At 38.0% G+C, this 24,356-nt stretch overlaps 1 protein-coding gene across 3 annotated transcripts in view; it reads right to left on the reverse strand.

Moving 5' to 3' along the window:
• Window positions 1-2,289: 2,289 nt before the first annotated feature.
• Window positions 2,290-24,356, reverse strand: part of strn3 (striatin, calmodulin binding protein 3) — a 184,636-nt gene continuing 162,569 nt past the window's right edge. For all 3 annotated transcript variants that reach the window (XM_060829030.1, XM_060829029.1, XM_060829028.1), the window contains 7 exons: window positions 14,269-14,316; window positions 13,842-13,963; window positions 8,785-8,952; window positions 7,656-7,796; window positions 4,391-4,498; window positions 4,212-4,298; window positions 2,290-3,896 (listed from right to left, as the gene is read on the reverse strand). In XM_060829030.1, coding sequence (XP_060685013.1) covers window positions 3,727-3,896; window positions 4,212-4,298; window positions 4,391-4,498; window positions 7,656-7,796; window positions 8,785-8,952; window positions 13,842-13,963; window positions 14,269-14,316 — 844 coding nt within the window. In that variant the 3' untranslated portion in view covers window positions 2,290-3,726. The remainder of the gene's footprint in view (window positions 3,897-4,211; window positions 4,299-4,390; window positions 4,499-7,655; window positions 7,797-8,784; window positions 8,953-13,841; window positions 13,964-14,268; window positions 14,317-24,356) is intronic.

The raw sequence follows: 24,356 nt of genomic DNA on the forward strand, positions 1-24,356 counted from the left end.
AGCATGGAAACAGACTCTTTGGTCCAACTTGTCTATGCTGGCCAGACATCCCCATCTGACATAGTCCTATTTGACTGCATTTAGTCCATATCCCTCTAAGCGCTTTCTAATCATATACCCATCCAGATGCCTTTTAAATGCTGTAATTGTACCAGCCTCCACCATTTCCTCTGGCGGCTCCTTCCATACATGCAAAACGCATGTGAAAAAGTTGCCCCTCAAGTCTTTTTAAAATCTTTCCCCTCTCACCTTACACATATGCCTCTAGTTTATACCATTATCTGTATCAGTCCCGCCCTAGCTTGCCTTACCAAAATGCAACAGCTCATTTATCTAAATTAAACTCCATCTGCCATTTCTTGTTGAAGAATGTGAAATCGTGTGGCTTGCTTCTGTTGGTTAATTGATGGGCCTTGTTTAGATCTTAGATCTTTAAATTTTATTGTCACGTGTACTTGAGTACAGAAATACAGGAGTACAGTGAATAGTGTACAAAGTCGCCATTTTGCAGCGCCATCTTAGTCTCAAAAGACAGGATTAAAAACAAAGGCAATAATAAACGAAACAGTTAAAAATAAAATCCAGATCATTCCAATGTCTCAGCCATGAGTCCTTTCTGCCAGAAAAACAGAACAACATAGTCCATCCCACAGTCTGAGAGCTCTCAGATGCCTAGAGTCCCTGCATGCTGCCACAGCCGGAATGCCACCGTCACCAAGTACCTGGGCCCAGACATGTCCTTGAGTCTCACCACTACCGAAAGTGTTGCCATTTGTCGGTGCCACCATGCCATCACTGATGTCACTTACATGTGCCCGTACTGGGATGAACTCAGAAATGTAGCCGCCACTGAAGCTACCAAAACTGGGCCCACCACAGTGAAGCAGCTGGTGCCTTGTTCTGGCTTACATTGCTGTCACTGCCTCCTCCTAGGATCGCCATTTCAGCAAAGGAACTGTTATTCCTTAGAATATTTTCTTTTTAGAATTACTATCCCTTTCTAAAGACTAAAATTCTGTTTCTGTACTTATTTCTGTTAGCTCATTCAACATTCAATTACATCCTCTATTCACTGACTCACTAACCAATGAAATAGTTTGCCCTATTTACCTGACTACGAAACTGTATGATTTTCAGCATCCCTAATCACCCTACTTCTAATAAAAGGTACTATCTTCACCCTGGCATAATCTGTGTGAATCTCTTCTGCATCTTATCCATAGACTTGCAGTCTTCACTGAGTAAAAGTAAAATTGAAATCAATGCAGTAACAAGAATTTAAATAATTATTAACACAGGCTTGGCATTACTTTTTTACTTTGGCACTTTAATAAAACAGAATTCCATACACAACATCTTTAGTAGCTTTATCAATGTGTCCCCCTATGAACTTTCACATTTCTTTGCATTTAAATTTAAATTCCTTTTAGTTTTTAGATCATTAAGTATTTACATCATTTTTCCGACTTATTCTTCCTCTAAAAATTTTTATCTCTATTTATCTGGATTAAATGTTATCTGATATTCACCGGCTAAATCTACTAACTTGTAAGGAGTTAAAAACCTCACAACCGTCCAACAGGTTTAATCGGAAGCACATTAGCTTTCGGAGCACCACTCCTTGTGAATCACCTGATGAAGGAGCGACGCTCCGAAAGCTGTTGTGCTTCCAAATAAACCTGTTGGACTATAACCTGGTGTTGTGTGATTTTTAACTTTGTACACGCCAGTCCAACACCGGCATCTCCAAATCATAACCTGTAAGGAAGTTATTTTCACAGTAAGTTACACACCTGATATTTTAATAATGACTCCTTACCAAAGATTAGATCATTCATTCATATTTGAAAAATACATATTACGTGCTTACATTCTTCGGAAAAAAAAACCAGAAGGGTTTTGGAAATTTGTGCAAGGATTTTAGATGACAAAGTCAAAATGCTATGGCTCAAATGTATATTTTAAATTTAGATTAAATGAATGTTATAATTTATACTTCCAACAATTATGTAGAAAATGCCATTTTACTAAAGAATAATGCAGTTATACCCCGAAGGCTTTAAAAAAATACAAATCCCTTTTCTAAATAGATAAATGATAAAACGATGGACATAACTTCAATGTAAACCTTATTTTACATATTTTGAACTATTAAGGATATTTTGGATTCCTCAAAACAAAACATTTTTGAAGCTATACAACTCAAGTAATATAACAAACGCTAGCTTACAGGTACACCATTTAATATTTATTATATGCATTTTATATACATTACTTTTAAACAGCTGTAATTAGCTATGTGGTACAATATTAAAAATTTACTTAATCATGTATTGTAAAACAAAACCTTACAAAACTCATCAGAACTTGCAAACTCATCAGAAATCTGTGGAAGACTAGAAAAAATACTTTATTGTATTAATCATGCATTACACAAACAAATTGTTTAGTTACACCATTAACTGAAGCACTTTGTAAAGCTGGGATAGCTAGACCAAACACAGCAGATTTCTGAATCTTGATTTGGCTATTTCAATATTCTATATTTAATCCAAAATAAAACCTTTTCACTCCAGAATTCACACAAATTTTTCAGTTACACAGGATTAGGGTGACGCCCCTAAAGCAAGTAATCTGACAGGAAATCCTGGGCTGTAATATAAACAGTGTTCCATTTTAAACCTATATTGAGAGCGCTCTAGTCTTTTGTAAAAGTCCCATGCTAGACAAAGATATACAGGACTCAATAACACACACAAAACATGAGGGATATAAAGACCAACAGAAAAATGAAATAAATAACAGTAGGCCAATAGCATTAAGATGGTTAACCCTTGATAAATAAACTTGTAAATACAGTAAGATGTACAAAATATCACATAGTGATAGGATGCTGCAATTTTTTTTTTAAAAGAGTTAATTGTGGGTATTAAACCCCCTGTGTTTCATCGCAACACATTTACAGTTTTCAATGATTACACTTAACAGCTTTTATAGTGATGTTAAAATAGCATCCATATGGAAGGATTTACTGAGGATTTTAAGCTGGGCAAGGGAAGAATGTAGTTACATAATAGTGGGTCAGTGAGGATGGTTTGATTGGGTTGTAACCAAATCAAACATTTCAGTATTAAACCTATTTGGAACATTATTCTGACAGGAAAATTATACAAAAGACTTATAAAAACTAGACATCCTGTCAAAAATTCTGTAAAACGAAGGTTAAAATATATTTAATTTTTTTAATGCTTAAAGTCGACTAAAAGTATGTTGATGTTGGAAAATCAATAAAAGGAATTGAAGATGACATTCAATGGTTTAGTTGTAAGTGTTCACTGCCCACCATTGCACCACAATCCCAACCATAAGGCAGGACACAAGAGTCCAAAGTATTTACTGTTGTAAGAGTAACTTCCACATAACGCTGAAAACATCTACATTACAGTAAAGTAGATCAGTTCAAATCCAGTCAAGGCTACAAATACTGGTGTTTTATTTTAGATACAGTAATTACAATTAAATGGTTTTGCCTGACATTATTCAAGGATTTGGTGATACTTGGCCACAAGACACCTGCCTATGATCGTCTAACAGGAAGAGCATTGCCCAGGCAGAACAGAGTAGTACTTAGTGTTACATAATAACCAGGTAACTAATGGCAGTGAAGCAATTCCTGTTCATTTCCAGCTCACCTGCTATGATGGGGCAAAAATATTTCAGCAATTGTTACACAAATACTTTGGCAAGGGCATCAGCTCCTGCACTGGCAATATATGCTTTTGATGGATGGAAAGCTACATCATAAATAGATTCATCACATTTTTTCCGATGAGCAGTAATTTCTTGAACACATGTCTTGCTATCCAGGTTCCACAGACGTATAGAACAATCATGACCTGATACAATTTAAAAAAGGGTCAGGTTAATATTTCAATTATAAAGCAACATTAATGTCAATTACTGACAATATTAATCTAATTTTCTAGTCATCTACTTTAAAATTTCTTCCCAAGTCAAACATTCCAGTAACTCATTATTACTTAATTGAACATTAATTGTAAATTAAATAGTTTTTGAAACTGTGGATTTGTTGAATATTATGTTAAGTTATTCATTCTGTCTTATAAGTTGTCTAGATAGAGCAAACAAAAATACAACTAGCTGAAGGTCAATTTATTACAAACATTTAATTAAAGAAAGCAGCTACATACTTCCAGACATCAAGTAGATTCCATTAGGATCTACTGCCAGACTAGTAACAGCATCCAGGTGAGCGACCATAGCATGGATCAATTTACCTAAATTACAAAATTATTTATAGTTAATCCAGATGATCCTGTAACTTTACAATAATATTGTTCACAGTTTTCAATAACTTGGTATTACTTACCCGTTTTATTATCAAAAAACTTAATATGTCTATCTTCATGAGCCGTGATGGTCACAGGCAATGTGGGATGGCTGACAACTCTGTTAATCTGATTGGCTAAAGGAGAAGCTGCGTACACAAAGTATGACAAAAGCTGATGAAAATCATATTAGTCAGCAAACATTCACACTAAACTATGCAACAATTATTAAGCCATTTCAGGAATTTGCTGATTAAAATTTTGATGGAATGGAAATGGCACAACTTAACAATAATTAAATGATTGTAGCTCTGAAAATTAAGTACTGAAATTTCCTTTTGAAACCTGAACTGCTTCTCTCCTTCCCTCTAATCCATCAAGAGGCTCTTTCAAACCTTTTGTATTTTGATAATTTGTCTCAAGATCTCCTGCGTGATTCCAGATCACATTTTGGTTGATGATGATTCTGAGAAAATGAGCTTCCTGCTGCTCATATCCACAGGGACTAACATTTCTCCATCTATAGGAGACAGGGTAACCGATGTGATATATTGTATGTCACCATATGTATTTTTTATAGATATTGACAATTAGGTTGTCTGTTATGTGAGACATGTACAGTGAACAACACCGAGGTATTGATAAAACGGATGCACAAGTTGAATTATTGAAAAGAAATGTATGAGTAATGAACAAGTTTTTAAAGTGTACAGATATCAACACAATTATCACTACAGATGTGAAAAAAATTTTGACAAAATAAACAAAATACAAGTTCAACTGAATCTATGAATCATACCTATCTTTTTACATTGGAACTAGCCATGCTACATTGCCCATAGTCAGGGTTAAATATAGGGTAGGGGAATGGGTCTAGATGGGTTATTCTTCGGAGGGTCGGTGTGAACTTGTTGGGCTGATCAGCCTGTTTCCATACTGTAGGTAATCTAAAATAAAGCTAAGTTTCAGTAGCAGCCTAGAGGTTAACAAATTCTGTCGCCCACCCATCTTGAGGAAATGAACACTACTTAAATTAAGGAAGAATATAGAAAACTGCAGCAAAGAGAGATTTGGGAGTCATTTTGCCTGATGTAGAAAAATCTACACAAGTTCAGAAAGCAATGTTGAAGGTAAATGGAATGTTGCCCTTTATTTTGTAAAGAATTGAGCATATAAATAGGGTAGTGTTGGTAAAAAAATACAGGCACTAGTCAGACCACAGCTGAAACACAGGCCAGTTTTGCTCCTCTTGTCTCAGGAAAGATACATTGACATTAGAGACAATCCAGCGAATATTCATTAGGTTGAACCTGGGAATGGAGGGATTGTTTTATGAGGAGGTAGGTTGAGTAGCTTGGTCCAGTATTCACTCAAGTTCAGAAGAATGACTTAGTTGAAACACATTGGGAGCTCTACAGGGGAAATGCTCAGAGATTGCTTTCTTCATTGGGAGAATCCAGGACCAGAAGGCAGAATAAGGAGTTGTCCATTTAAGACAGCAGTGAGAAAGAATTTCTGCATGGGCTGGAAAGGCTGGGTCATTAAAAATCTCTGTGTCTCAGCCCGGAATATATTTATTCACTAAAGTTATGGGAAAAAGCAGGAAGATGGGGTTGAGGATTATCACATCAGCTACGATCTCATTGAATGGCAGAGCAGAATTGTTGCATTGAACGGTCTACTTCTGCATCTTATGGTCTCATGAATTGCTACTCTCACTATCATTATTATCTTTTCAAGTCTGTCAGTGATAATCTCTGCATTCTAAATTGGGAGTAGCAATAGTGGAAAGGCAATGGATAGTGAATGAAACACACTGATACAAGGAAGCAGTAAACTATCTTGCCCAGAAGATTGTAAGGTCTTCCTGCCTCTCTCCACTCCTCCCAGAAGCAGTACTGGCTTAGATTCAGGCCATCTACCTTGTTTTTTGTTCAGGGACCAGTATATGACGCAGAATCTAAACATACACGTTAGGAAAAGGACTGAAGGAGGAACAATATCGATAACTATCTGTTCATTTAAAATATGCTTGTTTGTCTTTAACTCCTATGGATAGATGCAAATCTAGCTTTTGAATTTGCAAAGAACAACAAAGTACATCAATTTGTTTCACAACTTGAACACACTGTTTTTCTTCTGCATAACCACATAAAAATTTTGATCGACTGACATTAGAGAAATAACAATCAGGTGGCCAACTTTGTGAAGTAACATACAACACAAAGGAAATGAAAATAGAGCGTTCCAGTGAAATCCAGCGAACAGCACCTAATTTTCGAATTAGGCACTTTCTCGCCTTCTAGACTCACCACTGAATTTAACAAATTCAGACAATGTTTTCCATGTTGGTCCATCTTTTCCCCAGTACCTGTACGTTTTTTGTGTGTTCAGTCAGAGCTGACCTTTATTCTGCTATTAACATCTGGTTTGGACCAATGCTTTGTCTTCTTCCCTACAACCATTTCCACTACTTTTACTCTAAGACCTTTTTGATTTCTGAACTCCCTTTCTCTGATTTTTTTTAACTCAACTTGCTGCAGTATCTTTTTCAGCAGCAGAAAGGCAGTCACATTTCCACCTCCCTTATGCACACAATTAGCACCTTGATTAGATTCCTTACAGTATGAAAACAGGCTCTTCGGCCCAACAAGTCAACACCAACCCTCCGAAGAGTAACCCACCCAGATCCAGACATTTACCCCTGATGAAGCCACATAACACCATGGGCAATTTAGCATGGCCAATTCACCTGACCTGCACATCTTTGGATTGTGGGAGGAAACTGGAACACCTGAAGGAAATCCACGCAGACACAGGGAGAATGTGCAAACTCCACACAGACAGTTGCCAGAGGTAGGAATCGAACCCGGGTCTCTGGTGCTGTGAGGCAGCAGTGCTAACCACTGAGCCACAGTGCTGCCCCGCATGTTGAAATGTGAAGTCATCCCAAACTCTGATTTTATTTCAATACCAATTTATAAAACACAGGCAAACCACAGTAAAAAAAACATAGCAAGAAGGCAGAGTTCACATGAATAAATAAGACAATGAACCAGTCGGGAGAAGAACTGATATGATGAATGAACAAATCTTCATGTATGAGTATACAGTTTCATAGTCATTTGTCACTAAGAACATTTTAGGCAGGTAATGGATAGGTGGGATAAAAAAAGATGGAATTCAAGAAGATTCTCTTAATGGATTATCAAGTAGCAAGCTGAAACATTAATAACTTCACTATTTTGTTTTGTAATGAATAGATTTAACACAGAAATTTTTAAATAATATTTTCATACAACTCACCGGCGTCTACCTGCGATGCCAACATCACTAAAGGCTGAGAAGTTTCAATATCATAAATGACTGTGTTGCCACTATTAAAGGAACCCAAAATGTGCGCAGGATCAGCACCTACAAAGTCAACTGATGTAGGGATTCCGTTTTCTGAAATGTTAGTTAAAGCACAGTAATCACATATTTGATAATCTTTAGAAATATTAACTGTACAAACTGCATAAAACTGCCATTAGCTTAGCAGTAAATAGACAATTTAGATTGTTAAAGCAAAAAGTTTACAGTGGAGCAAATAGTATTATGTATTAATGATACTAAGGCTACTCAGGCATATTTGAAAAAAATGAGGTTTTATTCCACATCTAATCTTTCTCTACCTGATAAGAGAGTGCTTGAAACATGCCTCTTATAAGCACAAACTTCAGATGAAGCAAATCTAACCGGAATACATTCAAACTTGCCTGCAGAACATTAGGTTTTCTATCATTATTTACACATTACACAATACATTGCTGAATCTTATGCCACAATTATACCACTTGTTAATTCTAAGAAATGGGAGGAGGGATGCTGATATACCACTATGAAGCACAATAGAAAGGGGGCCAAATGCACAAATGCCATGGTCCTTTCTTGTTCCAAATATAGATTATAACAAATAAATACTCCATTGCTACTACAGTAGCTCAAGACAAATCTGCAATGATAACAAGATATCCTCTCCAGACAAATCCTTAGTAATTAATCTATAATTTCAACTATAATTTTTAAAGTTCTTTAAGTAAAAAATAGCTTCTGCACAGGGCAGGAACACTGATTATGTTTACAATGTGTTACTTTAAATAGGAACCAGTTACGAGTGGATTATGGTTCATTCTCATTTACTAAGGAGCAATATGATTGCATCTTTAATCCTCACTTACGCTTTGCACAGGATTTACAGAATGAATTTAACTTTTGAGATTAATCCTCACATTGTTCTTCCCATAAACCAGAATCCAAGCCTACTACTCTTTTTACAACTGAACTAACTTCAGCAAAATATTGAAATAAAACCCTGTATTATTGCTATTTCGAAAGATAGAAAAAGGCATTACTAAAAAAAATCTGTTAAATTCAATAACACTGCTACACTTACCCCCTTCTACATTGTAAGTACTAAGGCAAGGTGACTTCTCAGTTGGGTTCCATAACCGAATAGTGCCATCTGCTGAACAAGACAGCAACCGGTTCTTTATTCCACTAAATGAAAGACCCCATACTGCATTTGTGTGTGCCACCAATGTATTTGATAGGACACTTGGATCTGTAGATAAATATGAAACAAATAGTCAATTTTGAGGTGCTCTGGGTTCTTTAACATTTCTTCATACATCATGTATTCTACTATTTCCAATACAGTCTCCAGATGAATTACAAAGGGAAACTGCAAAGTAGAAGTTAAGTCAGTTTCTGACAAAAATACATTATACTATTTACCATTTCAGTAGTGGTGCATAACTAATTCAGAAAGCACTTGACATAGTATAGTATGGTCTACAATGATTTAATGCATATTCTCTCTTTTGATCATGTTGCAGCACATGGTGGGTCCTTGTGATTCAATCAGCTGATTTGATTATCAGTGCTAACTTAAGGGCAATATTGGAATTCTTTTAAAAAAGGTAACTGATATGGGTACACATCTTGGGCCTTATGCCTGATCTTCTGGACTCTGGATCAACAAAGATTGGTCATAAGGCCCAAGTTAAGTGCCGGGACATCACAGAAGTCTCACTGCAATGACTCTGGGAATTTTCAGTTAAGTTTGAGCTTTCAATGAACAATTCTCCTGCTCATCAGTACATTAAAAAAAAGGTCTTTCACTTTTGGAAACTTCAGACATTTTTGAATTACTTATCTGAACTATCAAGAAAGTAGCAGGCAGAAACTCCTGATTCAAATCAGGGTACCTATAGATACTCCCTACCCAATCTTTCTAGGTTCCACCACCTGACATCCCCCTCTATCACCACTAACCTTACAAGACTTTGCATCTCAAACCCACCTCCCTATCCCATCTTTAAACACATTAACCACGATAAAAGATTGTTTAAATGATTTGTCTATTGAACAGTTAGGAGACCACAGTAGCTAATGCCATAGAAAGGAAAGGCACTATATGTACGAAGAAGTTAGGATTGGAAATGCAGAGCTGTGTCAGGGTGGAGAAAAGTAGGAGCAGAGTGGCAATTTGACAGTGATTGTCATTCTGCTCCGATCTTTCTACACCTTGACACAGCTCTGCATTTCCAATCTAGCTTCTTCATACATGTAATACCTTTACTATGGCACTAGCTACTATGGTCTCCTAAGTGTTCAACACACTGAAATCATTTGATCAACTTTTCACTGTGGTGAATGTGTCCCTAAATGGGCAGTATTTATTAAAGGCTACCAAAATAAATTAATTAACAAAATAATTATCAACCAGATGACATAATTAATGGAAACAAAAAGTAACTGTTTTTAAATTTTACATTTTCAGGTTGGCAACTGTAGCAGTGTGTCTCAGGGATCAGTGCTGGGATTACAATTACTTACAGTATATATTAATGATTTGGATGAGGAAAATGAATGCACTATAACCAAGTTTGCGGATGCCACAGGTCTGCAGAAGAAATTACAGGTTAAGCTAGTGGGCAAAAATTTGGCAATACATCAGAGGGATTTTAAAGTTCTCATCCAGGAATCACAAAAAAAAGCTAGCACCAAAGTTCAAAAGATAACTGAGAAGTATTATGAGGATGTGGGTGTATTGTGCCTTTAAGAGAGTTAAAAGCTAGCAAAACTAACTAGCAAAACTAGTGTTCTCAACAAGATACAATGTAACATGTGGTCCAGCTACTGGGGTAGCTAGGGTAGCTGGTTGCCGAGAGACAAAAACAAATTCAAACTAAGCCAGCCAATTTAAATTATACCCCAAAAAAACCAAATTGCAATCAAGTTTGAATTTTGTATATTGACAATCTTAAAAGCCAACAACACAACCTGATGCTTTGGAGGGATAGGACCGGGGAAAGTTGAACAGTTAGGAGGAGAACTGCCAAGCTACCAGCACGTAGAGACTGTCTGAAAAATAGCTTTCTTAACCCTTACCCGGCAAAGACGAGTTAACTAGTCTTCACCCAATTTGCCTTTTTCAGAGTGCGACGAGTAAACTCGTCCAAAACATATAATTTCAAAAACAGCCATAGAGGAGTTTATACATCAATTCTCGGCATTTCTGGGACCTTCTCAGCTAGAAACAAATATACCCGGTGACTCATGTGTCTGGTAGCTGTGACTCTTCCGCCTCAGGCATTGCAAGAAGCGTCGACGCACCGCTTTTGGGCACACACTGTCATTCGGTTTTTTCTGTTTCTTTTTCACAAATTACGCCAAGATGTCGAGCTCAGAAGATGACAATGAGTATAAACCTTCTATTAGAAGCTTGGATACATCAGATGAGAGTGCAAGCTCGTCTGATAATGGCTATTCTCTCTCAAGTGAGGAGGAGGAGGAGGATAGATGAATTTGGTGTCGACATGTGGTGTTGGAAGAATGCATGCTTTCTCCACCACCACACTTCCCATTCACTGGAAATCCTGGAATATCAATTGATCAAGACACAGCCGACATGACTCCTTTGGATTTTTTTAGTCTTTTATGTGACAACAGAATTATTGATCGAGTTGTGGACGAAACTAATCGCTTTGCTGAACAAACTGGAGAAAGAGATTGTATGTGGCGTCCTGTAACAAAGGCAGAAATTTGTGCGTTTTTCACCTTGAAAATGCTTGGGGGTATTGTGAAAATGCCAGATCAAGAAATGAACTAGTCGAAAGATGAACTACTTGAAAGACCAATTTTTTTTTGCTGAAAATGGCATCTTCAAAATAAAATTTCAAGTAAAATATTGGAAATAGATAAGAACAAAAGTTATTTCCATAATCAGCATTAAAAATACTATTTAAAAAAAAAGCAATCAAAAAATTTGTCTGAAAATGAAACTTTTTCTCCAAAATGAGTCGCCAGGGAAGGGGTGAAAGGTACCTTGCTCGATCAGTGACCTGTGAAACAGAAAACCTTAAGAAAAGACGACAGAGGAAGAGAAGATTTGACGTCTGACTGGTTTTGAAAATTTGAATTTTTGGCACATCTTAATCGGGGTGGGGGAGGTTTATTGGACTAGTATTATAGAAGGGAAAGGTAAAAGATAGGTGAGAGGAAGGGGTTGTAAATAGTTATTAGTTAATTATTTTCTGTCATACTTTAAGAAATGAAGTTGTTAACTTTTACTTGAAATAGTTCTCGGCCTCTTGAATTTGAATGGGATAAATCTTTTCTGTGTTGCTGGTTTAAATTGAGCAGGAGGGCTTAAGTTGTGTTGTAACAGAAGGCAATGGAACGTTGGCCTTTATTTCAAAAGTAATGCAGTATAAAAACGGGGTGGATTTTGCTAAAATATAAGACCACAACTGGAATAATGTAAACTGTTCTGGGCCCCTTACCTCAGGTGACATATACTGGCACCGGAGGTAGTCTAGAGAAAGCTCTTTAGGATGATACCAAGTTTGGAAGAACTGTCTTATGAGAAATTTAATAGATTTGAGGCTGTATCCATTTGAATATAGAAGAACGAGAGGCAACCTTACTGATACATAAAAGATTCTTAGGGGTGACAGTGTAGTGCTGGAAAAGCGCAGCAGGTCAGGCTTATGCCCGAAACGTCAAATTTCCTGTTCCTTGGATGCTGCCTGACCTGCTGCGCTTTTCCAGCAACACATTTTCAGAATTGATGTTTTAGGCATACACCCTTTATCAGGAATATCTCATTCAGAAATGTCTCATGCTTATGAAGGGCTTATGCCTGAGACTTTTGATTCTCCTGCTCCTGGGATGCTGCCTGACCTGCTTGCTTTTCCAGCACTACACTCTCGACTTTGATCTTCAGCATCTGCTTCCTCCAAGATTCTTAGAGGATTTGACAAGGTAAATGTGGAAAAGTTGTTTCCTCTAGTGGGAGAGTCTAAGATCAAAGGGCAAGCACTCAGGAGAAGGACAGAGATGAAGAGGAATTTCTTTTCTTAAAGGGTTGTGGATTTGTGAAATTCTTTACCACAAAGGGCTGACTCAGTAACTATAGCTAAGGCGGAGAGATTTTAAATCGGTAAGGGACTCAAAGTTTAAGGGGAAAAGGCAAGAAAGTGGAGTTGAAGATTTTCAGATCAGCCACGACCTCACTTAACAGAAGGTTATGCTCGATGGGCTGAACAGCCTATTTCTGCTCCTATGTCTTATGGACACCTTGAGTAGACACAGGCCTTAGCTTTTGATGGAGGAACACTATACACCAGGACAAATTCACAAAATTAGGTATGAAAGGTATAAAGTCAAACATTGATCAATTGTTACTTTACTGAATGAGTAATTTTTGAGGGCCCTGACTTATGATCTAAAGCCATAAGTACACATTCAAAATGGGGAATTTGAATTCAGCTATTTAAATAAATTTGGAATATACTGTTAGCATCAGTAATCGTGACCATGCCGTAAAAACTCATCTGGCTAATTACTATCTGAAGGGAAAAGAATCTCCCATTCTCATTTATTCGAGTCTGGATGTGACTTCAGACTCCTAGTAATGCAGCTGACTCTTCAACTGTTCTCTGAAATTGCCTATAAAGGTACTCAGTTTTTAGCAACATAGCTCACAACCACTATCATCCTAACTGAAATTAGGAATACTCAGTTAAAAATGGACTTTGTCAGCAATGCTAACATCTTATCCTATGAAGGAATTCATTTACAAAATGAAGATCTAATTTCCAGTAGGGTCTTACTTTTTGGGTATAGTTTAGAATAAAAGCTTAATGACCCTTAATATTCTTCTATTGAATGTTGACTTTACCCACAGAATAAGGAAGGAAATTAATGAATAATTAACACACACTGGAGTGTATCAAGGAGTATCCCATGACAGTGCATAAATAAATGCTAGATTCAAATTATTATATAGTAAAGTGAAAGCACTTACAATGTTTAAAATCAAAGTACTGAAATTAAAGATTTTAAATCTTCAAAAGAATCATTTGTAGAATTTGAAACAAAAACTGTTTAAAAACAGGCTACTGAATAAGTGAAGAATAAGCAGTATTTTCATTTAGTACATACCATATGTATCATATGGATCAACATTGGGACTTGGCATGTTCCAGCATCGTATTGTAGCATCAATTCCACCACTGAAACACTGCTCACCATTAGAACTAATTGTCAAAGACAGTACAGGTCCACTAGAAACAAAAGAAAACAGTGAAACAAAGATGAACTAAAACAAATTTATGAAGTGAACATTACTAGAAGTAACTGCTGACTCGACAATTATTATTGAACTACTCAAATTATACATGATATAGATCATCTGTCTCATTAGAATGGTTAAATTATAAAGAAATATTTAGATCTGCAAAATTATTTGTTAAATTACAAAGCAATGACACTTTTTTCTATTTTTCTGCATAGTTTTAAATGGATTTCATTATGTGTTGGTGGATATTTGCACTGTAAAATAATCTATTAGAAAACTGATGTTACTTACATATGGGCTCTGAATGTATAAATTGGTTCCACATCTAATGAGGTGCTCCTGAAAGAACAGATTTGTAATAGCCAAATATTATTCAGTTTTGTTGCTACAATTAAAACAAGATGAAACAAAAACAGAAAGTGCTGGAGAAACTCAGCAGGTTTGGCTGAATCTGTGGAGAGAAAATCTGAGTAAATGTCAGAACTGAAAATAGCCGGGAAAGTGTGCCATTTTTGTTACTCATGCAGTGGGGGACTGAATCAAGGATATGGAGACAGAAAAAAAAGGGTAAGCAAAGATTACTTGTAATAGGCTGAGATCATGATCAGTGCTAGGTAGGGTGCTAATAAGAAGAGTAAGTGTTAGAAAATGGGTTGGCTGTGCTGGGTGCAACCCATAAAAGACAAGGAGGGGAAGAGTGAACAAATAAAGGTGTTCGTGTTCTGAAATTGTTAATCTTCATGTTCAGTCCTTAAGGCTGAGGAACCCAGACAGGTGACGTATTGTTCCTTCAGATTACATTGAGCCCTGCAGGAGGCCCAAGACAAGAATTTTAGCAATGGGAGCACGGAGGTGTGTTGGAGTGGTAGGCAATTGGAAGCTCAGGGTCATGCTTTTACGGACAGAGCATAGATGCTCGGCAAAGCTGTCATCTAGCCTGTGTTTCATCTCCCCAATGTAGAGTAGACCACATTGTGAGCAGTGAATATAGTCGACTAGATTGGCAGTGTGGACAAAAGAAGGCACTTTTTAAGAGATTTAAGCAACTACTCCCTGTCCGTAAAAATAACCCTGAATTTCCAGTTACCTGCCACTTCAATAAACCATGCTCCAACATTTGTGTTTCAAGCCTGCTGCAGTGCTCTATCGATCTCAACACAAGCTGGAGGAACAAGACCTCCCTCACACCTCAGTATCTTGCAACCTTAAGGACTTGATTGAGTTTATCAATTTAAGAATGTGAACACCTTCTTCTATGTTCATTACCCTTCCCTAAAACATCTATTTACTGTTTTGTATGTGTTGCAAGCACATCAACCCATTTTCAACCACTTACACTCCTTGATAGAACCGTCCCTATATTTCTACCTCTTGGCTTATAACCACTCATCTCATTATGTGTCAAACCCTTTTTTTTTCTCTCCATCTACCTCTATTCACACCCCAATTGTCATCACCATCAATTCTATCCTTTCCTAGCTGTTATCAGTTCTGACAAGGGGTCACTGGACTCAAAAGATTAACTTGTTTCGCTTTCTAAGATTCAGCCAGACCTGTTGAATTCCTCCAACACTTTGTCTTCAGTTCAGATTTCCAGCATTAGAAGTTTTTATTTTACATTAAGTAGGTAGTTGTTTTCCACACTTGTCTTCTAGCTGCTTAATATAGATATCGAACTATGGAGAATTGCTGTATATAATTCCCAAGGCAGCTGAGATCACAGGAGAAACAATCTTCAACATTGCTATAAAATTGTATGAATTGGAAAAAAACGTAACAGAACATATTATAGAATCCCTAAAATTTCAAATATCTTACTGTTATGACAAACAGAAAAAGGCAAAATATTCAATAAATCTAAGCATAACACCATAAAGAAAGATTTCTTTATGCACAATGAATAAAAACTTAACTCATTAATAAGGAAAGTTTTCAATTTTGCCAAAATGAAACACTGAGCAAGCCTTACTTCAATGTAGCAAGAACAATACATGATACGAATGATATACACGATTCAACATTATTTTGTCACCTATGCATTTTGGAAAGATATACAGTTGGTCAATTGAGTCAGCAATAAAATGGCACATGAACTACAAAGTAGAAACTTGTACACCTTAGTAGGAATAAACAAGAAAGCTTTTATTTAAATGCAGTGAGACTGCAGAATATTGTAAGGTGAATGGAATATAAATTAACAGGAGAAGTATTTTATTGAAACATAAGACTAGTGGTATAGTAAATGATGAGAGGATACTTTCTCTTATTAGAGAAACTAGAATTGGTTAACATCATTTAAAAATAAGGGGTTGCCCATTTAAGAGAGAGATGAAGAGAAACTCTTGCTCAGAAGTTTGTTAACACTCTACCCCAGAGAACAGTGAATGGAGGTTAATTGAATAATTTTAAGTTCGAGTTAGATAGAATTTTGATTAATAAAGGATCGTGTATAGACTGGAAAATAGAATTTAGGTCACAATCAAATCAGCTCTACTCTTATCAAATGATAATGGAGGCTTGAGGAATAAAATAACCTACTCTGGCAGGGTAGAATTCAACAGGATAGAGGGATTTGGGTCTCTTTATACATCAAACAAAAGTTAGCATGCAGATGCAGCTATTGATTAGGAAGACAAAGAGAGTATTAGCATGTATTGTAAGAGGGCTAGTGGAGAAAGCAGGGAAGTCATGCTGCTACAGTCCAGGTTATTGGCGAGACCTCACTTAAAATACTGTGTACTGATTTGGATCCGTTATTGAAAGTGGTATTATACTGACATTAGCAGCACTTCAGAGAAGGTTCACTAGGCTCAGTCCTGTGAGCAAAGATTACGCAGCTTGAGTCTGTACTCATTTGAGATGAGAAGAATGATAGGTGACTTTATTGAATCGTAACATTCTGATGGGCCTTGATAAGGTAGAAGATGGAAGGATTTTTAGTGGAGAAATCTAAGACTGGGGACATAGTCCCAAAATAAGCATTTGCCTATTTAAGACAAAGGAATGCTCTTTCTCAAAGAGTTTGTAACACTTTGGAATTCTATTTCCTGGAGACCATATGAACAAACAAATTAGGAACAGGAATAGGCTAATCAGTCCCTCAAGCCTGCTCAACAATTCAAAAAGATCATGCTGATTTCAGTATGGCCTCAACTCCACATTTTTTTGAATCCCCTGATAAGCTTTAGAGTCCCTTGTTAGTAAAGAACCTATCAATACCTTAAAAATATTCATTGATGCTGCTTCCATTGCTCTCTGGGGAAGAGTTCCAAAGCCTCTCAATTATCAAGGATGACCCATTACTTTTAACTGTCTCCTGTAATTCCAGTCTCTCTCACAAGGGCAAACATTCTCTTATAACACTAAAGAGACTCAGCCTGTCCACAATTTCCATGCCAGACAAACACCACCAGCTCCCCTCTCTGAGCTACTTCTAATGCATTTACATCCTTTCTTGAACAAGGAGACCAGATCTACATACTGTATTCCAGCTGCGGTTCAGAAAACACCCTGGATAACTGTAGCAAAGCATCTATTTCTATATTCCATTCTACTTTCAAAAAATGGTATTTGCCCTCCTAATAACTTGCTGTACCTGCACACCTGCCTTTTGTGTACTTAGCCAAAAGTACTGTACTCCTGAGTTTTTCTATCTCTCTCCATTAAATAAGGTGCAGTTTTTCTATTCTTCCTGCCAAAGTGGACATTACATTTTCTTGCATTATACTCCATTTGCCATTTCTTTTTCCTTAACTCACTTAACCTATCTACATCCTTTTGCTGGATCCTCACAATCTCTTCACAATTTCTTCCTAACCTAACTGTGCCATCAGCAAATTTAGCATTTAGTTGAGCATTAACTATGCATTTGGTTCTTTCATCTAGTTTGTCCCTATAGCACCCCGCTTGTTACAGCCTGCTAACTCAAAAATAACCAATTTATGTTCACCATTTTCTGTTACCTAACCAACCCTTGACAGACTCTATAATGCAATCCTGAGAGCTCTTATTCCACACAGTGAACTTTGAAGTAACACCCTGTCAAAGGCATTTTGGAAACTAAGTATGCAATTCCAAAGGGCTTCCGTTATCTACATTACGTATTACTTCTGCAAAAGACTTCAAAGAGTTAATCAAACATCTATTCCCTTTTATAAAACAACGGCACCAGGCAGAGTCAGCATGGAGATTTTCTAAGTGTCCCACTATAATCCTCCTTAATAAAAGGCCAAAAGACCATAAGACATAGGAGCAGAAATTTGGCCATTCAACCCATCAAGCCTGCTCCACCATTCAATTATGGCTGATATGTTTCTCAATCCCATTCTCTCACTTTCGCACTGTAACCCTTGATCTCATTGACAATCAAGAATCCATCACCATCTTTAATATAGTCAATGACCTGGCCTCCACAGCCTTCTGTGACAGTGAATTCCATAGATTCACCATTCTCTGGCTGAAGAAGTTTTCCTTATCTCCATCTTAAAAGGCCTTCGCTCTACTCTAAGGCTGTGCCCTTGAGTCCTAGTCTCTCCTACCAATGGAAAGATCTTCCCGACATCCACTCTGTCCAGGCCATTCAATATTTTCTAAGTTTCAATTAGATCCCCCTCCATTCTTCTAAACTCCAAGTATAGACCGACCCAGTCCTCAAATGTTCCTCATATATTAAACTTTCCAGTCCTGGGACCATTTTCGTGAACCTCCTCTGAACACGCTCCAGGGCCATTACATCCTTCTTGAAATATGGGGTCCAAAACTGCACACAATACTCTAAATGTGGTCTGACTGCAGCCTTACAGAGCATCAGAAATACATCCCTACTTTTATATTCAAGTCCTCTAAAAATAAATGCCAACTTTGCATTCAATTTCCTAACTATTGACTCAATCTGCAAGTTTACCTCGAGAGAATCCTGGACGAGAACTCACAATCTATCTGCACTTCAGACTTGTGAATTTTCTCCCCATTTAGAAAATAGTCCCTGCTTCTATTCTTCTCATCAAAGTGCATGACATCAAACTTTCCCACGTTGTACTCCATCTGCCAAATCTTTGCCCACTCTCCTAACCTGTCCAAATCCTTCTGCAAACTCCCTACCTCAACATTATTTATCTTTGTATCATCTGCAAACTTAGCCAGAATGCCCTCAATTCCTGAGAAAAAGATTCCTGTATTTTCACAAGAACATATGTTTGCATGTCTGTAGTTTTCTACTTTCTGTCTCCTTCCTTTTTTGATTAAAATGAGTTATACTCCAGAATCCAGGGAGTTTTGGAAAATCAATAGTAATCACTTAATGAAGAAGCCCATCATGACCAAGGGGTATATCAACTTTTATTTCTAATCATTTTCTCTGCACACCTTCCCTATCAATGCAATTGTTTAAAGCACCTCCTTTCCTTTTACAGTAATTTCTATGATGTTATTTGCATCATTCACACAGGAGATGAGTGCAAAATATCTAATTACATCACCTGCTATTTCCTTACTTTCCATTACCAATTTCCCAGACTCTTACTCGAGAGGACCAGCATTCATTTCTTTTTTAAAACTCATACTGTGTTTTTATTTTTATAGCCAACTTTTACTGAAACTCCAACTTCTTCCTCCTTATTAATCTTTTACTCTTTGTTTCTTTTATATTCTGCTATTTCTTTCTATTTGACACTATCTTTAAATTCCTTGGTTAGCCACAGACAATTCATCTATGGCTAACCCATCAATGGTGTCTGAATCATTGAATACAAAGTCAAAAAGAAACAAAACGGAATTTACCACCTGTCATCAACCTTCCAACAAAAATGCCACTGCAAACCCTGTAGGCTCTGCAAATTCCTCCTTACCAACATCTGGTGATTGTGCCAAAATTGGGCGTGTTGTCTCACATTCCAAGTAACAGCCTACAAGTCATACTCTTGGAATTATACTTGAGAGATAATATCCTCAACAACAAAATCCTTGGGTACGTGATGACCCATTGGCAGACACATGACTGCATACAATAGGTGGGAATTGCTTTGCAAGTCCTCAACATTAACTTCAATCCCCACGAATTCTCCTGACATCAGGTCAAACATAGGCAAATGAAATATCCCATACTGCATCACTCCTCTATGTTGAGCACCAACTGGAAGAAGGACAAAGGATGGCAAGGGCACAAAATATACTCTGGGCAGGGAACTTCAATGTCCATCACGAAGTGTGGTTCTGTTACACCACGCTCAGAGCTAGTTGACTGTTGAGTAACATGATAGACTGGGCCCATGGCAGGTGCGGAAAGAATCAAGAGGGTAAAAATAAATTCCTAACAGACCTCACCTCCCACTACTGAACCTCTTGCAGATATATCTGTCCATGACAAAACTGGTAGTAGTGACGCTATGGTCCTTGCAGAGACAAAAACCGGTCTTTGCATCCAGGTTATCATCTATCATTTCATGCCGTATGTTCATGTTGCTAAATGGTGCAAATGTCAAACAGGTGTAGCAGTTTCAAACGGATCTATGGATATCCATAAGGCACTGTGGACGATCAGTAGAATTGTATTCAACCATAAACTCTGACCTCACAGCCACACCCAACTCTAGCATCAACACAGGGTTTAACTCTGGTTCAAAGAAGACTGCAGGTGGGAATGCATGGTGAAGCACCAGGCATACCTAAAAATGAGGCAAACCTGGCAAAGCTACCAATTGGAAAAAACGCATACAATAGACAGAGATCTAAGCTCTGGTGCCGTATCAGTTGTAAATGGCAATGGATAATGAAACAACTAACCACAGAAAGGTCCACAAGAATCTCAATCCTCAACACATCAGCATAAATGGCTCATGTACTTGCAACCACCTTCAGCCATAAGTGTCGAGTGGATGTTCTATCTCGACCCCCAGCTTCATTGGTGCTAATCTTCAGTCAATTTGATTCACTCTGAGATATTAATTAGCAGATATTACAAAGTTTATGGGTCCTGACAACATTCTAGCAATGGTACTGAAGACATACTTTAGAACTAACCCAACTCTGGTCAAGGTCTTCCAAGATAATTATAACACCGACATCTGGCCACAGATAAATATGGCCAAGTATATACTGCCCACGAAAAGCAAAACAAATTCAACCCAACCAAGTACCAGCAAAAAAGGCTACTCTCAATATCAAGGCGATCGAAGGTGAAATTGGCCATCAAGTAGCCTTTGTACAACAATAACCTGCTTACTGATGCTCAGTTGGGTTTGATCAGGGCCATGTAGCTCCAGACCTCATTACAGCATGGTCCAAACATGGATAAAAGAGATGAACTCCAGGAGGAGAGAGTGACTACCCTTGAAATAAAAAAGGAACATTTGACACATTATGATATCCAGGAGCTCCAGTAAAATAGAAGTCAATGGGAATTAGGGGATTCAACTTGCTGGGGTCATACCTCAAAAATTAGTATAGTTATTAGAGGTTCAATCATTCAGTCCCAGGTCACCCATGCAGTAGTTCTCTAGGGTAGTGTTGATGTTTTGCTTCAAAAACCTTCCTTCAATTAGAAGTCAAAAGCGAAGATATCCACTGATTATTGCACAATGTTCCATACCATTTGAGAGTCCCAATATACTGAAGTAATTATGCCTATATATAACAATCAGGTTGATAACTAGCAAGCAATATTTATACCACTCAAAATAAAATAAAGAACTGTAGATGTTGGAGATCTGAAACGAAGGTAAATTTGCCCAGGTAAATAGTGCTGTGAAGAAGACATATAGCGTACTGGCTTTTATTGGTAGAGGAATTGAGTTCTGGAGTCCTGAGGTCATGTTGCAGTTGTATAAGACTCTGGTGCGGCCGCATCTGGAGTATTGTGTGCAGTTTTGGTCGCCATACTATAGGAAGGCACTGTGGAGGCACTGGAATGGGTGCAAAGGAGGTTTACCAGGATATTGCCTTGTATGGTAGGAAGATCATATGAGGAAAGGCTGAGGCACTTGGGACTGTTTTCATTAGAGAAAAGAAGGTTTAGGGGTGACTTGATAGAGATGTACAAGATGATTAGGGGTTTAGATAGGGTTGACCATGAGAACCTATGGAGTCAGATATTACGAGGGGGCATAGCTTTAAATTAAGGGATGGTAGGTATAGGACTGATGTTAGGGGTAGATTCTTTACTCAGCGAGTCATGAGTTCATGGAATGCCCTACCAGTAACAGTGGTGGACTCTCCCTCTTTATGGGCATTTAAACGGGCATTGGATAGGCATATGGAGGATAGTGGGCTAGTGTAGGTTAGGTGGGCTTGGATCGGCGCAACATCGAGGGCCGAAGGGCCTGTACTGCACTGTATTTTTCTATGTTCTATGTAACACAGAAATTGCCAGCAAAACTCAGTAGATCTGACAGCACCTGTGGGAAGAGAGCAGAGTTAAAGTTTTGAGCCCAGTGACTGACGAAGAGTCACCAGATTTAAAACATTCACTTTGCTTTATTCCCACAGAATGTGCAAGACTTGCTGAGTTTTGCCAGCAATTTGTTTTTGATACACACCACTCAAATGGCAGGCAATTACCACTTCCAATGAGAGATTCTAATGGTCTCCTCTTGACTTTCAATGGCATTACTATCTCGGAATTCAATTATTGATATGGAGCAGGGTGCACGATTACTATTGATCATGCAACTGAATTGGATTAGATATATACTGCGGCTACAAGAGCCGGTCAGAGCTTAGGAAGTCTGTAGAAAATAACACATCACCTGACTTCCCGAAGTCTGCCCACCATCCGCAAGGCACAAGCAAGGAACATGATTGGAATACTCTCCACTTGTCTGGATGAATGCAGCTATCACAAAACCAAAGTAGCTCAACACCATTCAGAAAAAAGCAGCATCCTTGACTGGTGTTCCATCTACTGCTTTAAACATTCACTTCTTTACCAGTAACAGAATGGCAGCAATGGACACCATCAACAAGATACAAAGTTGCAAACCATCAAAGCTCCTTTGAGAGTATCTTCCAAACTTGCTACCTATACTATCTGGAAAGACAAAGGTGACAAAAATAGGGACACAGCACAAACTGTATTTTTGTCTCTAAGCCATACAACATCTGACTTGAAGTTTTATCTATTTCTTCACAGTTGCTGGATCAAAATCCTGGAACTCTCTATCACCACTATGGGTGTTTCAGCACAACATGAAATGTATAACGTGGCTCAATACTACCTCAAGGGTAGGTAAGTTTGAGCAATAAATAAGCTGGTATAGTCAAAAACACTCATTCCATGAAAGAATTGATGAATGAGAACGTTTTTCAAAGTTAACAGAAACTTTGATAAACCTAGGAATCAAGGATTATTGGGGCTGGCAGTAACAAGGAGTTAAGGCTACAGAACTGGCTCAAAGATAGGAGACAGAGGGCAGTGGTACAGGGTTGTTTTTCAGACTGGAGGCCTGTGACCAGTGGAGTGCCACAAGGATCGGTGCCGGGCCCCTCTACTTTTTGTCATTTACATAAAATGATTTGGATGCGAACATAAGAGGTACAGTTAGTAAGTTTGCAGATGATACCAAAATTGGAGGTGTAGTGGACAGCAAAGAGGGTTACCTCAGATTACTACAGGATTTGGGCCAGATGGGCCAATGGGCTGAGAAGTGGCAGATGGAGTTTAATTCCAATAAATGCGAGGTGCAGCATTTTGGGAAAGCAAATCTTAGCAGGACTTATACACTTCATGGTAAGGTCCTAGGGAGTGTTGCTGAACAAAGAGACTTTGGAGTGCAGTTTCATAGCTCCTTGAAAGTGGAGTCGCCAGTAGATAGGATAGTGAAGGCGGCGTTTGGTATGCTTTCCTTTATTGGTCAGATTATTGAGTACAGGAGTTGGGAGGTCATGTTGCAGCTGTGTAGGACATTGGTTAGGCCACTGCTGAAATATTGTGTGCAATTCTGGTCTCCTTCCTACCGGAAAGATGTTGTGAAACTTGAAAGGGTTCAGAAAAGATGTACAAGGATGTTGCCAGGATTGGTGGATCTGAGCTGCAGGGAGACACTGAACAGGCTGGGGCTGTTTTCCCTGGAGCGTTGGACACTGAGGGGTGACCTTTTAAAGGTTTACAAAATTATGAGGGGCGATTGAATAGAATAAATAGACAAAGTTTTTTCCCTGGGGTCGGGGAGTCCAGAACTAGAGGGCATAGGATTAGGATGAGGGGGGAAAGATATAAAGAGACCTCAGGGGCAACTTTTTCACGCAGTGGGTGGTACATGTATGGAATGAACTGCCAGAGGATGTGGTGGAGGCTGGTACAATTGCAACATTTGAGAGGCATTTGGATGGATATATGAATAGCAAAGGTTTGGAGGGATATGGGCCGGATGCTGGCAGCTGGGACT

Source organism: Hemiscyllium ocellatum, chromosome 8 (genome assembly GCF_020745735.1).
Source record: "Hemiscyllium ocellatum isolate sHemOce1 chromosome 8, sHemOce1.pat.X.cur, whole genome shotgun sequence".
In the NCBI taxonomy this organism is placed as follows: domain Eukaryota; kingdom Metazoa; phylum Chordata; class Chondrichthyes; order Orectolobiformes; family Hemiscylliidae; genus Hemiscyllium; species Hemiscyllium ocellatum.